Raw genomic sequence first — 16194 nt, forward strand, 5'->3', positions numbered from 1 at the left:
AAAAAAAAAAAACTTTGGTGAAATGGTTTTTACCTGCTTGAAATAAGGGGTTACTCTTGCCATTTGCTAGTTAAATAAAAATGTGTGCTTCTTTCCAGCCATTGTTCTGTGTATTTTTAATTGTATTCACTGTCTCTTTCTGTTCTGATGGCTGCCCTCGGAATAGGCTGACCTCTGCTCTCCGTATGACATCCTGCAGTTGGATTTTCGTCACATTCGAAAGACTGTTGACACTCTGCTGGCACTTGGGGAGAAACCCCCACAACCAACTTCTGCCCTCCGCTCCAGGGACCTTATAAGCTTCTGTCTTGTCCATATTCTCTTTATAGTACTGATCTATATCACTTACCGCTGGAATGCTCTGCCTCCGTAACGCCTGCATGTTGCATCCTTACGCTCTGGTCTGTCCCCTGCTCTGTGACAGGGTCCTTCCTCCCTCTGAGCCTTGGCCTTGCAAACTTCCATCCCTGTCATCTCTTCAGTAATCTCAAGTTTTGAAGCTGAACGTTTATACATCAGATTTTCCAGAAGCACAAACTTTATAGACTGCGGTTCCCATTAAATAATTTCACTTGCTGAGAGACAGTGAGGACTCGGTGTACCCACACCTCGTGTTTCCTTGTGCATGTAGTGCCAGCAGCAGTGCTATGCAGGGCCTCTTCTCTCTCCCAGTGGGCTTTGCTGCCCTGGGTAGAGCAGAAGTTTCCAGAACAGGAGCAAAGGGGATTTAGCATATGAAAATCTTCCCATTGGGTCAGTATTGAAGCTGAATCCTAATTCGGGATTGGGCAGTTGAGCTGTAGAGGGGCTGCCTTGCTAAGAAGACAGAAAGCAAGCATTTGGGGTCCAATTTGGTCTATAAAAATCTTTAATAATAACCACTGTTGACCAAGTTGAAAATTACCATCTGGAAAATGACTGCTTTGCTGGCTGTCCACTTGGCTTCCTCCCTGCTTCCTGCAGCGGGAGCTGTGAAGGGCATCAGGGAGGGTGACCGTCCACTTCCACCCTGAGAGAGTCCCTCTGCCCTGCTGCATGAGAGCTGTGCCGAAGGGTCGATGGGGAGAAGGGGGCTCACACTGTCGGAGTGCCCCCTGGAGGATCCACTGCACACCACACTTTCTGTATATTTTTACTTATTCCTTGTTTGGTCTCCTCTGAGGCTCTTAGAAAGGATTTTCCAGAAGGGATTTCTATTTTTAAATAATATAATGGGTCATTTTGCCTTTTTTTTTTTTTTTTTTGCTACATCACATCGTAACTTCAAGTCTAGAATGTGATGGATTTGACAGTATTTATTTCCAAATAAAGCCATGAGTCATGGAATATTCTTGGTCCTGGGGCTTGGGTTACTATGGTAGGAGCCAATGAGATTGCTTTTATTTTAGAAGAATGTAGTTTCTCCAGTGACTTGAAATTTCCATTTAACCTTTGGTTTCCAGTGACATTAGCAAGCTACTTCTATATTTAATAAACTTAGATTATATGTTAATTATTATATGTGCTTTCAGAAGAATGTTATCAGTTTGTAATTAAAGAAAAGGACATTGTGATCTTATCTAGACCAAGATATTCCTGGTTTGGGGATGTCATTTTATAACACGAGAAGGCCCTGCTCCAAGGTGAAGACAGACTCCCCAGTGCTTCAATTTACGTCCGGCTGCCAAATATCTTTTCTTAGGTTGGGTGGAGGGGGAGAATGGAGTTCACTTCCTCAAGATAAATTTCTTAATCTACTCAGATAGAAGCAGTATTTATAGATGGCTACTAAGAAGATAATTTTATTTTTCTGAACATTTCCATGAATCTAGGGGAACTTGAGAATGTGGAAAACTTACATAGTTAGAAGAATATATTTTATGAAGATGCTTTGTTGGTAAGTCAGATCAGATTTTCTAACAGGAGACAGTCTTTACATGGTAATATCTTGAGTTAACTGAGCCTTTCCCTCCTGATTTTGTGTTGATTGGTGAAATACGGGGTGTGTGGAAGTTGTCTAATTCACATCGGTTGTGTAATAAGTAACCTGCAGATGTACTGAATTGCCTTTGGTGCTGTCTTGTACTCATTAACTTGTAACACAATAAAATCCCTTTGTACAATGTCTAACGAGCACCATGAGCCATAAGTTGTTAATAAACACATTTTGGGTGATAAATCCAAGTTTTTAATCAGCCCATCAATACATTAATTTGTGCACCCCCAGAGTTACACTCAGCACTTAATGTCCAGCTCTGCAGTGCGTTGAGACTTCCCTTCCACGGTCATAGCTCTTTGGTTTTTTTCTTCTTGATTTGGGTGGGGGCACAGAGGAAGAAGAGAGATGACTTACTGGGTGGCCACCTGAAATAAAATTCTGTCAATAAAACCTAGCACAATCCCATGAGAGCAGATTTAATTTTCGACGCTGACCTGACATCATTCTTTGGCTGCGTTCCTTTTTCAGTTCTGGCTTCTGAAGTAGTTTTTTGGAGGCACTTTAATTTCTTGTGTCCTTAATGCATCTGTACCCTAATGTGCTGCTCCTCTGGGGATCTGTTGGATGGTATTTTTTTTTTTTTCATCAAATAGTCTGGTAACAAGCAGAACACAATTAATTTAGCCCTCTAGGCAAAACTTGGAATGAACTCTCTTGCCCATTACTGTTCATTTCTATTCAGAATATTATTAAACCTCCCCATGGTTCTTCCCCCAGGTACCCACGCACCAGCTCACGTGCTAGCATGGTGCCTGCCACTGCCATATAACTAGGGATACTTAGTCAACCCACTTGTTATCTGAGAGGTGGTTGGGGATTTTGTTGTGATTTAGATGTGCATACTAAATCTTCCTTTCACAAGAAGGACTTGTTTTTTTTTAGTTATTTCCTTCCAATACCTGATAAAAACGATCAAGTATTTATTTACACATTCTTTTGAAATAGATCTATTTGAAATAGATCTATTTGAAATAGGAACTTCTCTTTCTCCAGTTCTTCCAGTCGGTGGCAACTTGCCACTCAGTGTCAGGATTTCCAAAATCTGTGACACTAAGTGAGTTCTGTTAGTTCGTCCTACTTACGGATTTGTGGTTCCTAGGTAGCTCATTGCCCTTGGGAAGAAACACTTAAAAACGGTGCTGATGAAAGGGCCCCACAGAACTCAAAAACAAAACCGCTGAGTAGGATTTTCATCACTGAGTAGATAAGTAAAGGCACTCACAAATAAAGGCCAATTATTTGTGAGTAAGAAATTAAATTTAGTGTATGGTGGCCAGGGTTATGTCTCTCAATTCCATGCTGGTCTCTATTATAAGGAGAAAGGATGTTTTACCTACAGGGTAAATGTAATGGACAGTAAATTAAAATTTTATGATTTTGAAAATGGTTCTGGATTAGGTAAAAAAATATTTTAATGGGATTTTATTTCAGGAGATTTAAGTTTTTTAAAACATGTATTGAATTTGTGCAATACTGTTTCTGTTTTATGTTTGGGTTTTTGGGCCACGTGGCGTGTGGGCTTTTAAAATTTGGCTTCAGATTTTGAAATTAGTTCTCAATAAATAATCAGATATATAGAATGTTTGCTTTTTCCCTTCAGACTATCAGGATCCCGTTCTGTGGCTTTTTCTCTGGATTTTGTTTGTGATTGTGTTCATTCATTCACTCTTCAGATATTGAATAAAGATTGTACAGCACCCCACCTTGGCAATAAAAAGGGTAACCATGACACGTGACTTTGTCTTCAAAAAAACTTACATTCTAGACTAGGAGTTGGCGAACTTTTTCTATAAAATGCCAGTAAATATTTTAGGCTCTGTGGGCTAAACCCTATCTTTAGGACTCCCCGGCTCAGCTGCTATAGTATGAAAGCTGCCGCAGATGATGCATAAATGTGTCTCAATAAAATTTATTTACAAAAACAGACCACGGGCTGGACTGGCTTACAGGTTTTTGGGCCCTATATAGTGGACTTAGTGGACAGCTGAAGAGGAATTCAATGGATAAGTTTCTGTGATAGGTCAGGTACAGGATTCTGTATGTGAAACACACAGACGAGGGGGACTGACCCTGATGAGAGTGTGCGGTCTTTGAAGCCTTTCTAGAACCATGAAGTTTACACTGAAGCCTTAAAGATGTGTAGGAATAGCCAGGTGAAGGGGGTATGGTTTAGAAGCGTGAGAGAAGGGGTGGATATGTATAGAAAACAAACATTCTAGACAGTAGCTGGGCTGGAAAACAGAGAACCAAAAGAAAAGTTGACAAGAAATTCTCTCGGTCTAGAAGCGGTTGACATGATCTGTGTTTCACGTCGGAGGAAGCAGCCCCTCCGAGTTCTCACGTGGCAGAGCAGGAACTGAGGTTCTCTTACCCACGCAGACAGTTTCAAGGTTCAATCATTTAGTGCCAAGACTTTACGTTTTAGCAACAGACTGAACCACATGAAATGTGCTGCCTGGGTGACTTCATTTTCTCTAGTGGGTGGCCTGGCAGGAGGCAACGTGCTTCTTGGGGAGCATAAGAAACTAGAGAAAGAGGAGAGCCAGGTAGGGACAGCGATCCGCCTACTCCCACGAGGCATTTTCTGCAAGAACAAGACGTCTGTTACTCACTACAAAGGAAACTAAGTGAGCTAACCAGCAGAGTTAATGCCTTTCCTGTGTTGAGTGTTCTCTCATGCCCACCTGATGCTGAATTTGGTGCGACTTACCTAGAGAGAACTCCAAGGAGCCAGGGGCCATTTCCTGTCTCCTGGACACAGACGGAACATACTCATTTCTCAGCCAAGGACCTTGGGGGAAGCAACATGATGTCGTGGAAGGGGCCGCTGATGTAAGATGAGACACGAGTTCAAATCCTACTTTGCCTACTGTGTGACTGTAGCGAAGTTAAGCTCTCTACATCTCCGTTTTCTCCTCTGTAAAGCAGAATATTCTGTTTATTGGATTGGCCAAAAAGTTCATTCAGATTTTTCCATATGCTGTTACAGAAAAACCCAATACCTCACAGAGCTGTCAAAAAGAGGAAAGTAAAAAAGTAACGTAAATCTATAGCATTGGGACCAGACCTATAGGAGGTACCCCAGAAGTCTTGCAGAGTTGGAGTTGAATCTTTATGGCTCACCTGCCTTTCTCAGCCCTACTTGTGGCTCAGAAAAGGGATGGGTGAAGGGATAAGAGTGAATAATTGTTTCACTGTTGGACAAACAATGCAGAGGACAAGGATGAGTTCTTCAGAGTATTTGCATGCAGGATACTACTTTCTGATTCTGCTCTGTGCTTTGAAAAGAAACAGCAAAGGAGAGCAGTCTGCTACTACATTCTCAATGGAAGCCGCTCATCTCCTCTAACAAGGAGATTTTTGTGCACTTAAACCCAGTGTAAATGTTCACCTCTCTCTCTTAAGTTTATTACACAGGTTAAGGTGAAATCATTTCCCATCCAGCTATAAATTCACAGCAGTTCCTTCCCATCACAACGTCTACAGGGATTCCCTCCCTGTGGGATATGCAGTGATAGGACTAGTGTGACCGAAATGGCCTTCTGGCCACCCTTGAAGCGCCTCCGCATTTCTGGCAGACTCGTCCTGTCAACCAGCACCTCAGGTTATAATTCGCATCAGAGATATCCTCCTAGTCCCGTAATAGAATAACTACAACTTCTGATTGTTTTTATGAGGTTTCTATGATCTGATGCTTGTCTTCCTGGGTACCTCCAACCCCATAATGTAATCGGAGGGCACCTCAGGGATTCTTAGGAAGTCTAAATGAAAAGAGAAAGCCAGAAAGGATGCAAGGGGTACCTTTTGTATCTTCTGTTTGCTCCTTGTCACCAGCTGCAAGGGTGGGAGGGAGAATCTTGAACTCTGTGGGAGGACTTTGAGCTCACTTGGTGTGTGACAACTCCAGTGTCCTGTCAGCAGGCAGCCAAGGCCTCATATCTTCCCATCCTGTTTCCCTGGAGCCCCAGCCCTTCCCAAGCATGACTTCTATCTTGGAAACTCAACTCTGCAGACACTGGAGCCATCACTCATCAGTGGGACTGGGCAGTCACTGATGGAGACATACAGCTCAGGCAGGACTCAGGACAGCCCTGTTGAAGCCATGTTGCTCACAGAGGTTAGGCTTTATCCAACTATTAGTTGTAGAATTCAAGAATATTTGCTGCTAAACATAGGTGAACACTGAGGATAAGATGCAGAATATCTTGTTCAAAATGCCTTGGGTAAATCCCTTGTTTTGAAACTTCTATTCATGTTCCTTCCTCAGTGCTCTATTGATTTCTTAGTGTTTTTTTGCAATGATTTGTTGAGCTTATGTGCCAATATAATCCCTTTGTAATTTGATACAGCTGATTTTTGTAGTTTGTTTATCTTTTAATTGAGTGTTTGTTTTTAGATACACAGGAGCTTTACACTTTCAGGTGATCAGTTGTTTTTATCTTTTGTGATTTGGATATCACATTTTCATCCCCATCTGCTTTTCAGAGAAAATATTAAATACATACCTATATTTGATTGGAAGGAGTGTTTGGGGATTTTTTTTTTTAACTCTTCAATTCATCTCAAATTGTTCTTGGCATCTGGTATAAAGTGAAGATTTCTTTTTTTCCCAAGGAATTCCTTGCACCAGGAGCTTAACCATAATTAGTAGGCATTTATAATTTCCTACTTGGATTCTGTGGAAACCGTAAGAATAAGGAAAATACATTCCTGTCCCTGTGGTATTAGTCTTAGCAATGAAATGAGATTCACAAGCCATGGCAAACAGGTGTTGGGCACACACTGACCTCAGGCTGTGGCGCAAGGAGCAATCCACTGTGGCCTAGGGCCCAGGTCATAACTTCGACAGAACCTCCTATTCTTTCTCAAGTTGACATTTGGCTACTAAGTTGGCGAGCAGCATAAGCTTGCCTCTCTACCAAACACAACATTGATGACAAGATAATCCTATTTGATGCACACCAGCCGCTTGAAATAACTGTTCAAATTGTGTTTTAAAGAATCAGCTGTTTTATATCGACAAATAGCCATTACTTAAAGCCCGGAGTCAGAGTTTGAGACACTCTGAAGTTTACTGTAAGTTGGGGAAGTGAGAGGGATGGGGGATGCTAAGACTGCGAGATTAGAATCTACAGACATTTCGAGGTTGTGGAACAGGTTCTTGCATGTGTCTTTTAAAGATCTTTGTAAGAGCAGAATGCCTGTACTTGGGATAACTTAACGGAGATTCCTGCATTGAGGCAACAGGAAGATCTGGTTCCTCCAGGAAAAGTCACGTGAAAGGAAGCAGTTCTGAGCGGTGACCCCAGTTGGCTTCAAGTTAAACACTGTGTCCACCACCTGGGACTTAATGCAGCTTTCATTTCAACTCTTCTTAAAAACAATGGCCACTGAGAAAGGAAAAAATAAACCAATAATACACATATATTAACGCATATATGTGAAGTACAGAAGAGTGGTCCCGATGGACCTATTAATTGCAGGGCAGGAATAGAGACGTAGGCAGGGAGAAGGGACATGGACACTGCGTGGAAGGGAAGGGTGGGATGAACTGGGAGATTAGGGTTGACATATAAACACTACCATGTGTGAAATAGCGAGTGCGAGTCTGCCGTACAGCACCAGGAGCTCAGCTTGGTGCTCTGTGATGACCTAGAAGGGTGGGAGGAAGGGGCTATATACACAGACATATGGCAGATTCACTCTGTTGTACAGCAGAAATTAATACAACATTGTAATGCAATGATACTCCAGTTTGGAAAAAAAAGTGGTTACTGGACTGTGGAGAGCACACCATCTTCGGATACATGAGAGGGAGTGTTTGCTGTGGAGTCATTTCTCCGTCAGGCAGACAGTCTCTGGAAGGAGATTCCCTTGTATGGTATTAGCCCAGGGTCAAACGACAGAAGTGTAAAAGTATTTTGTCTTTGCTCTTTTGTAAACCGTCAGTTGAGCATGCAGGGTGCTACACACAGGGAGTGAGTCGCCTTGATTATCTTCCTTGAGTAGGATGTGCTGGACATTTCCCAAGAACAAAAATACAGCACGAGAAAGTAGCAGGACATTTGTGTCTCTGACAGTTTTATAAAAGAGTCTTAAAAGGGAGGCTATTAAAGGCTGTGGTTAAAATTACTTATTTATAAGGCTGTTGGCAAACTGTGAGAAAGGATGCCTCCATTCCAGAGATCATGGGAAATAAAATGAACTAACTCAAGATTAATCGCCGGTTTAAAAAAAGGTTTGTAAAGGTTTATGGTCAGTAGAACCTTGTGTGGTCTGTATAAATGAGTATTCAGGTTCCCTTAAAATGTGTGAGAGGCTGTCTGCAACTTTGCTTTGTAAGAGTATAAGCTAATATGTTTCTGGTGGGTGGTTTCCAACTGTATATAGCTCAGTTAATTAGTGTCAAGGATTTTTTTTTTAATGTTTAGATCTTTTGCACATTTCAGGATGCCTGGAAGTCTTTCTAGAGCAACCCTCACTTGTGGAAAAAAATCATTGTTTTCTTTGCCAACACAGAAACGGTCTTTGTAATGGGTTGGAAGCTAGGGAGAGAGCAATCTGAGGTGATCAAATAGGCAGACGACAGAGCTCGACTTAACTCCTATCAGTGGTGTCTCGAGGTTTTATCATGAGATTCCAGTCATCTAAAAATCAATGCTTTGTTCTTCTTCCTTTTAGGAAAAACTGTGTCTACCCCATCACATCCTTGAAGAGAAAGGCCTGGTCAAAGTGGGCATTACTGTTCAAGCATTGCTAGACGTAACTGTAACGAAGGCTCTGTTCACATGAGAACAACTCTCTCCTTTGGGTCCCGCTTGTCTGGTCAGAGACCCTGGACTCTGCTCTCAGCACCTGTCCCCCCCCACCCTCCCCCTCCCTGCTCGTCAGTTCCGCACCTCGAGTTGAATCGACAGAAGAACATGAGAGAAGATTTCCTACCTTTCGTAACTGACTCCAACATTAAGGTGAGACAGGTAATTAATTACCTAAAACCCATGAGGGAGCTGGTTGTGAAGAACAGAGCAGCACATCAATGCCTTCTTCAGCCTCCATCATCCCTTCCATGCTCACCCACAGCCATTACCAAGACACCAAGCACGACCGTTTTGCAGCAAGAGGCATTCGTTTCTATTAAAACCAAACACATTGTGTATTTCGTAGGGGAGGGGGGGTGGAGGGAATGAAACTCAATCAGGTTTTTCGCCACCAAATTTTTCAAGAAGTTTCTTGAGACCATTGCCTTTAAAAAAAAAAAACAAAACTATTTTCGACATACAAAATATTTATATAAATATTATTTATTAGTGAGTTGTTATTCATCCTTTGGATGCAAATTGTAAACTAGGAAACTATTTTATTACTGCTTTTTTGTGGTTAAACACTTTATTTTAATATTATAAATATTGAGTTATTTTCTATCCTCTTTGGTGTGCAAGTAGCTCTAGGTCTCCATAGTCATGTTTTCTGATGTATATGACTCAAAAAAAAAAAATTAAGCAAAAAAAGCAGGTGCTTCTGTGACAAGAACTGTTTTCTGGGGAGCCATTATTTACACTTTGGTTTATGGAACATTGGTCTTATTTATATTTCTGCATTCCATCCAGCTTCCTACATTCCAGCAGCCCTGTTGTCCCTTGATATAATGAACTGACTGAAATCAAGAGAGCACCCCAAAGTTATTTGTAAATAGCTGTGATGGAAAAAAAGACATATTAAACTTGAATATAAAAATGTGAACAATTCTTTTTTTTTGGGTTCATACTTATTTTGCTATGCACAAAACATTCACGTTTTAACACAAAGAAGTAACGAGTGTTGGCCATGTGTCTTGTTGTGTAATTTTGCACTGTAACCTGGGGAAAAGTCTAGCACCAAAGGTAGGTAATAAGAAAGTGGTGTAGGAGAGTGGAGAGGAGGAAAAGATGATTCTGTAACCAAAAAGTTTTTTAAGGGCAGCTTCGTTGAAAAGTGATCAAGAAATAACTTGAGATACAGAGGACCTAGGTCAGGAAACCAGCGCTTTCTACAGCTGCCCGTTTTAAAAGAGGCAACAATTCTGAGATGTAGATGTGCTTATTTTATTGCAGCTTAGCTGGTGGCTTTCAGAGTAGCCCATAAAACACTGTAAGACTCATGATGTCTGGTGTGAAACCACAGAAGTGAGTCTGTGAATTGGTGGGGCAGATGGATGCGGCACCAAGGTGGGCACAGGAGAAGGTGAAGTAAGTAGTATTTGTGAGCCTGAAGGGCCCAGGAGGGAGCAGGTTCAAACAAAACAATGACTTGAGAAAACCCAGCGAAGGAGAGGGATCCGTGTTGGTCTGAGGGAGTCATGTAAGACTTCACAGACACACAGCCTATTTTAGGCAGTTACAAGCGTGTGCGCTCACCCTGCAGGTACAGATTTCCCAGGAATTTGTCTTTCCAAGTCTTGTGAATGCTGACTGCATCTTTGCCTCTGTCAAAAGCCATTGTTGAGTTTTTAGAGCAGCAGCAGCCACAAGTTGTAAGACAGATGTGAACACAAAGAGACCAGGAGGACAGTATGCGTTGAACACAGACTTACATCAGCCAATGCCAGGGCTGCCCTCCCGTCTGGGCAAGTGGGAAGGGGACGCTGAAAACAGTCGTTTGGATTGGCAGCTAGCGGTTACTTCCTATCAAATGTACTGTGCACTTTAACCTAATTGAAAAGATATTTTAATGTTTTCCTGTACTGCACAAATACCTGTTTTGTCAAATAGTGTAATGATGTAAAAAAAAAAAACACTTGGAACAAAGAGCGTATTCAGTGTTAGCCACAGTCAAAGGTTGATGATAGAAATAGGAATTCAGATGACTGCACCTTGATGGGCATTGAGAATGCAGGGTCCTGAAATTTTTTTTAACATGTATATATGGCAATATGAAACTCTGTAATCCTTGTTTTGAAAGATTTTTTTTCAGAATTAAAATATTTCTTTTGATACTAATTTTCAGTATTTTCTTGCAGTTGGCTGTGTAATATGAATGACTTCAATATTTTGTAAAATGCTTTTTTTTTTTTCTTCAAAATGGAATCCTTTGTGTGGCTGAGATGTCTTCAAGATCTTTGTCCATTGCTTATATGTGCAATAAGATGTGCATGGCCGGCTGACAGTGCCCTAAGTAGACAGAATATGCGCAGTGCAAATATCCTTCCTTTTATGATTTAACAGCCATTAAAACTTTGAATCTGTACAGACCATCTTCTGATTGACTTACCCATCAGATACAGAAAAAAAAAAGTCATACGTAGAGTGTCACTGATGAAACAGATTGTAGCAATCATCTAGTGTATTTATATGTTTTTATGTTATGTATTGTGAAATATAAATATAATATGCATATATAGGATAGGACAGTTTTTATTTAAACTAAGATCTCCCCCGGAACCCGCAGAACGTACAGCACTCAAAAGCGGAGTTGCTATGATTGGGAGGGGTTGGTGAGGGAGGGCAGTTGGGGTCCATGTGTACATCAGCCCTCTCCACTTGCCCCTTGGCTAGTGGCCCCAGAAGTGTCCTTGAGGAAATCTGAAGGTTCTGTGGTGCTTGCTGTGAAATCCTGGGGTCTGGTCCTCCCTCCCAACTGTCTACTGAGGAATCCGACCCTCAGGGAGCGCAGTGGCTTCCTGATTACACCTCCCGTGAGTCCAGGTCGGTGTTACCATTTCCCCCACACGTTCAGCCTGCCTCTGGGAGAAGAGCAGCTGTTTTGAGGGATTCAAGGGAAAACGGGGACAGATCATTTCTGCTTTCTTGCCCCAACCCACACACAAGAGCCGAGACCCCAGCCTGAGCAGGGATGACTGGGACCGTACCTACCGAGTCAGGAAGAGCTATGCCCGGCCTGTGAGGCTCTTGACTGGAAGTGCTGCGACTGTAGCCAAAGCTTAGCCGTCTTGGTCTCCTGCACATTACAGGAGTCCAGTGCTTTGCAGGTGCTTTGCATTGTAAGTTGACTGGAATGACTGGGAATGTGTGAAGGACAAGGGGAAGGATGGAAGCGAGAGCACTGGGGGGAGCCTGGCAGGGCATGTTTGCATTAGGGTCACCCATGCAGTTCAGCCACACGGCACTGACCGCAGCTGGGGACTGTCCCAGAGACTGAATTCTAGTCACCTGCTGTATCTGAGCACTTCCTGGTTTCTTCTGGGGTGAGATTAGGGCAGCAATGACACCAGTGGGACTAATTATCTAATCTTCTGTCTTCCACTGGAGGTCAGCTAGCAGAGATCAGGTCCCATTGGCTGTGGGTAAGGCAGGATTCCCCTCTAAAGAGCTCTCTGTACTTCCCACACTCACATGCTAACGGGCCACCTAAATGGCCAGAATTTATGGAGTGGTTCCTGTGAGTCCAGTGTTTTTCTGAACTTTCAGTTCAGTCGCTCAGTCGTGTCCAACTCTTTGCGACCCCATGGTCAGCACGCCAGGCCTCCCTGTCCGTCACCAACTCCCAGAGTTTACTCAAACTGATGTCTGTTGAGTTGGTGATGCCATCCAGCTATCTCATCCTCTGTCTTCCCCGTCTCCTCCCACCTTCAATCTTTCCCAGCATCAGGGGCTTTTCCACATCAGGTGGCCAAAGTATTGGAGGTTCAGCTTCAGCATCAGTCCTTTCAATGAATATTCAGGACTGATCTCCTTTAGGATGGACTGGTTGGATCTCCTTGTAGTCCAACAGACTCTCAAGAGTCTTCTCCAACACCACGGTTCGAAAGCATGAATTCTTCGGCACTCAGCTTTCTTTATAGTCCATTCTCACATCCATACATGACTACTGGAGAAACCATAGCTTTGTCTAGACAGACCTTTGTTGGTAAAGGTCCTGAACTATAAAGGTTCTGAACTATAAGCTCCATTAAAACATGACTGCTTGTCTATTTGGTTCTCTGCTGGTTCTCCATTGCCTAGTACACTGCTTATCATGCAGTAGGCATTGGAGAGATGTCAGTCAGGAGAATCAATGAATTTTACATATATTATCTCAAAATCTCTCACCAAGAGGCGATCAGGAAGGGACTTGCAGTAGACACCCGTGGTGCAATGAAAGTCACCCAGTTGTGTCCAACTCTTTGCGACCCCATGGGATCTACGGTCCATGGAATTCTCCAGGCCAGAATACTGGAGTGGGTAGCCTTCTCCAGGGATCTTCCCAACCCAGAGATTGAACCCAGGTCTCTCGCACTGCAGGTAGATTCTTTACCAGATGAGCCACAAGGGAAGCCCAAGAAGAATGGAGTGATTAGGCTATCCCTTCCCCAGCGGATCTTTACAACCCAGGAATTGAACCGGGGTCTCCTGCATTGCAGGCAGATTCTTTACCAACGGAGCTATAAGGGAAGCCCAGACACGCATAGGGCTGTCCCCTAATACCACATGCTTCTAGGAGCTAACCTTACCTTGTATACCATGAGGTTTTCTGTTTCTTTTTTTTGGGGGGGGGGGGGGCTACTCCCAAGTGACATGCCCTGCTTATTTAACTTATATGCAGAGTATATCATGAGAAACGCTGGGCTGGAAGAAACACAAGCTGGAATCAAGATTGCTGGGAGAAATATCAATAACCTCAAATATACAGATGACACCCTTATGGCAGAAAGTGAAGAGGAACTAAAAAGCCTCTTGATGAAAGTGAAAGAGGAGAGTGAAAAAGTTGGCTTAAAGCTCAACATTCAGAAGACAGATCCTGGCATCTGGTCCCATCACTTCATGGGAAATAGATGGGGAAACAGTGGAAATAGTGTCAGACTTGATTTTTTTGGGGGGCTCCAAAATCACTGCAGACGGTGACTGCAGCCATGAAATTAAAAGACGCTTACTCCTTGGAAGAAAAGTTATGACCAATCTAGATAGTATATTCAAAAGCAGAGACATTACTTTGCCAAGAAAGGTCCGTCTAGTCAAGGCTATGGTTTTTCCTGTGGTTATGTATGGATGTGAGAGTGGACTGTGAAGAAGGCTGAGCGCCGAAGAATTGATGATTTTGACCTGTGGTGTTGGAGAAGACTCTTGAGAGGAGATCCATCCAGTTCATTCTGAGGAGATAAGCCCTGGGATTTCTTTGGAAGGAATTATGCTAAAGCTGAAACTCCAGTACTTTGGCCACCTCATGCGAAGAGTTGACTCATTGGAAAAGACTCTGATGCTGGGAGGGATTGGGGGCAGGAGGAGAAGGGGACGACAGAGGATGAGATGGCTGGCTGGCATCACTGACTGGATGGACATGAGTCTGAGTGAACTCCAGGAGTTGGTGATGGACAGCGTGCTGCAGTTCATGGGGTCACAAAGAATTGGGCAGAACTGAGCGACTGAAGTGAAGTGACATGCAGGATCTTAGTTTGCGACCAAGATCAAACACATGCCCCAGCAATGGGAGTGCAGAGCCCTAACCACTGTACTGCCCAGGCATTCCCTTGGTGGTTCTTACCTGATGCTGCCCACCTGGTTCAGGAGCAGCCCCGTTACTCACAATTGACTAATAAGTCTCCTCTAGGACTCAGATTCTTTCCTGGTGACTGAAGACAGTAGACACAAAACGTGGGAAACACCTAGAGTATAAAACTGACCTGCAGGGAGAAGTAACCCAAAAAGCCCTATTGTTTGCATTCTTGATCCAGTAGTAAAGAGTTCTGTATTTCTGAAGCTTGAGTTGGCAAACCTCCCATGAATGTTTTCAAGAGGCAGTGACTGCATGAAATCATTTGAGTGCAAATTGACTAGGAGAAGCTGAGACTCAGAGTATTCAAATAACTCATTCAAGGTCACAGCAGGTGAGAGAGCAGGGCAAAGTCAAATTCAGCCATCTCAGGCCTATGTCCTTTTCACGGTACAGAAGAAGAACTTCCCAGCAGAGCTAACCCACGTGAAGTTTCTAGAGTTAAAAGAAAAAAAAAAAGTTCTTGACAATACCTAAGATGTTTGGAGATACAAAAGAAAGTATATTTATAAAATAAAACCTGGTAAGCTGAGCCTGTTGGGACCAATGCAAAAGCTAGCTAAGACAGATTAAGATCAGAACAAGAAGAATAGGAAAAAAAGATTTATAAGATAAGCACAGTGACAGGGCACATACCTCACTTTGACATGAGGTCTAGGAACAAATCTCCATTTTCCTTGCCATTTTTCTCTCCCAATTTAATAAAATATTGCTATGACTTTTTTAAATTTGTGGATTCTTCTCTCTGTTTATCAAAGTTATACATGTTCATCATAGAAACTTTGGAAAGTATAAAGAGGTTGGGGAAGGTCACCAGTAATCCCAGCTTAAGGGAACTGTTAAACTTTCAAAATATTTCCCTTGAGATATTCCTATGCATTTTTACAGAGTACCACCTTATATACTGGTTCCCCCCTGCCCCCCCTGGCCCTTGTTAATGGCAGAGCATATGTGTTTTCCAGGATAGAATTGTTTCCTGAAAGAAACTATGGTCTCTAACAGGCACAACAGGATATTTTAGAGGCTTCCTCTAGAAGCACCTAGAAGCACATGGTATTAGGCAGGCAATACCTAAAAGAGGCAGAAAGTGAAAGTTGCTCAGTTGTGAATGACTCTTTGTGACCCCATGGTCTGCCCATAGAATTCTCCAGGCAAGAATACTAAAGTGGGTTGCCATTCTCTTCTACAAGGGATCTTCCTGACCTAGGGATCGATCCTGGGTCTCCTGCATTGCAGGCAGATTCTTTACCAGCTGAAGTACCAGGGAATCCCCAAAGAAGCAGCAGTGAAGTGAAGTCGTGAAGTTGTGTCCGACTCTGCAACCCCATGGCCTGTATGTAGCCCACCAGACTCCTCGGTCCATGGGATTTTCCAGGCATGAATACTGGAGTGGGTTGCCATTTCCTTCTCCAGGGGATCTTCCCGACCCAGGGATAGAACCCAGGTCTCCCGCATTGTAGGCAGACGCTTTACCATCTGAGCTACCAGGGAAGCCTCAAAGAAGCAGACATACTTGGAAATAGGGTAAGGGCACTTAGTTCTTTGGTGAAAGGGAGCCTGCAAGAAAATGGGGAAGTACAGGGGGATGGGGAGGGGAGGGAAGTGCAAGAGGGAGAGGATATATGTGTACTTATAACTGATTCACGTTGCTGTACAGCAGAAACCAACACAACATTATAAAGCAATTATCTTCCAATTAAAAATAAATTTAAAAAAGAGAAAGAGGTGATCACTAGGGATGCCTTCTAGAAAGT

The 16194-nt window shown here is 43.0% G+C and overlaps 1 protein-coding gene across 4 annotated transcripts in view; it reads left to right on the top strand.

The window, feature by feature from the left end:
* LRCH1 (leucine rich repeats and calponin homology domain containing 1) overlaps nucleotides 1-11200 on the top strand; it is a 220934-nt gene extending 209734 nt beyond the window's left edge. For 2 of the 4 annotated variants that reach the window (XM_027973552.2, XM_027973554.2), the window contains one exon: nucleotides 8660-11200. In XM_027973552.2, the coding sequence (XP_027829353.1) occupies nucleotides 8660-8770 (111 nt within the window). In that variant the 3' untranslated portion in view covers nucleotides 8771-11200. Of the gene's footprint in view, nucleotides 1-166; nucleotides 7389-8659 lie in introns of those variants that run through there. The other 2 variants (XM_027973551.3, XM_027973553.3) reach the window with 1 other exon arrangement.
* Nucleotides 11201-16194: the final 4994 nt, after the last annotated feature.

This window comes from Ovis aries, chromosome 10 (assembly GCF_016772045.2).
Source record: "Ovis aries strain OAR_USU_Benz2616 breed Rambouillet chromosome 10, ARS-UI_Ramb_v3.0, whole genome shotgun sequence".
NCBI lineage: Eukaryota > Metazoa > Chordata > Mammalia > Artiodactyla > Bovidae > Ovis > Ovis aries.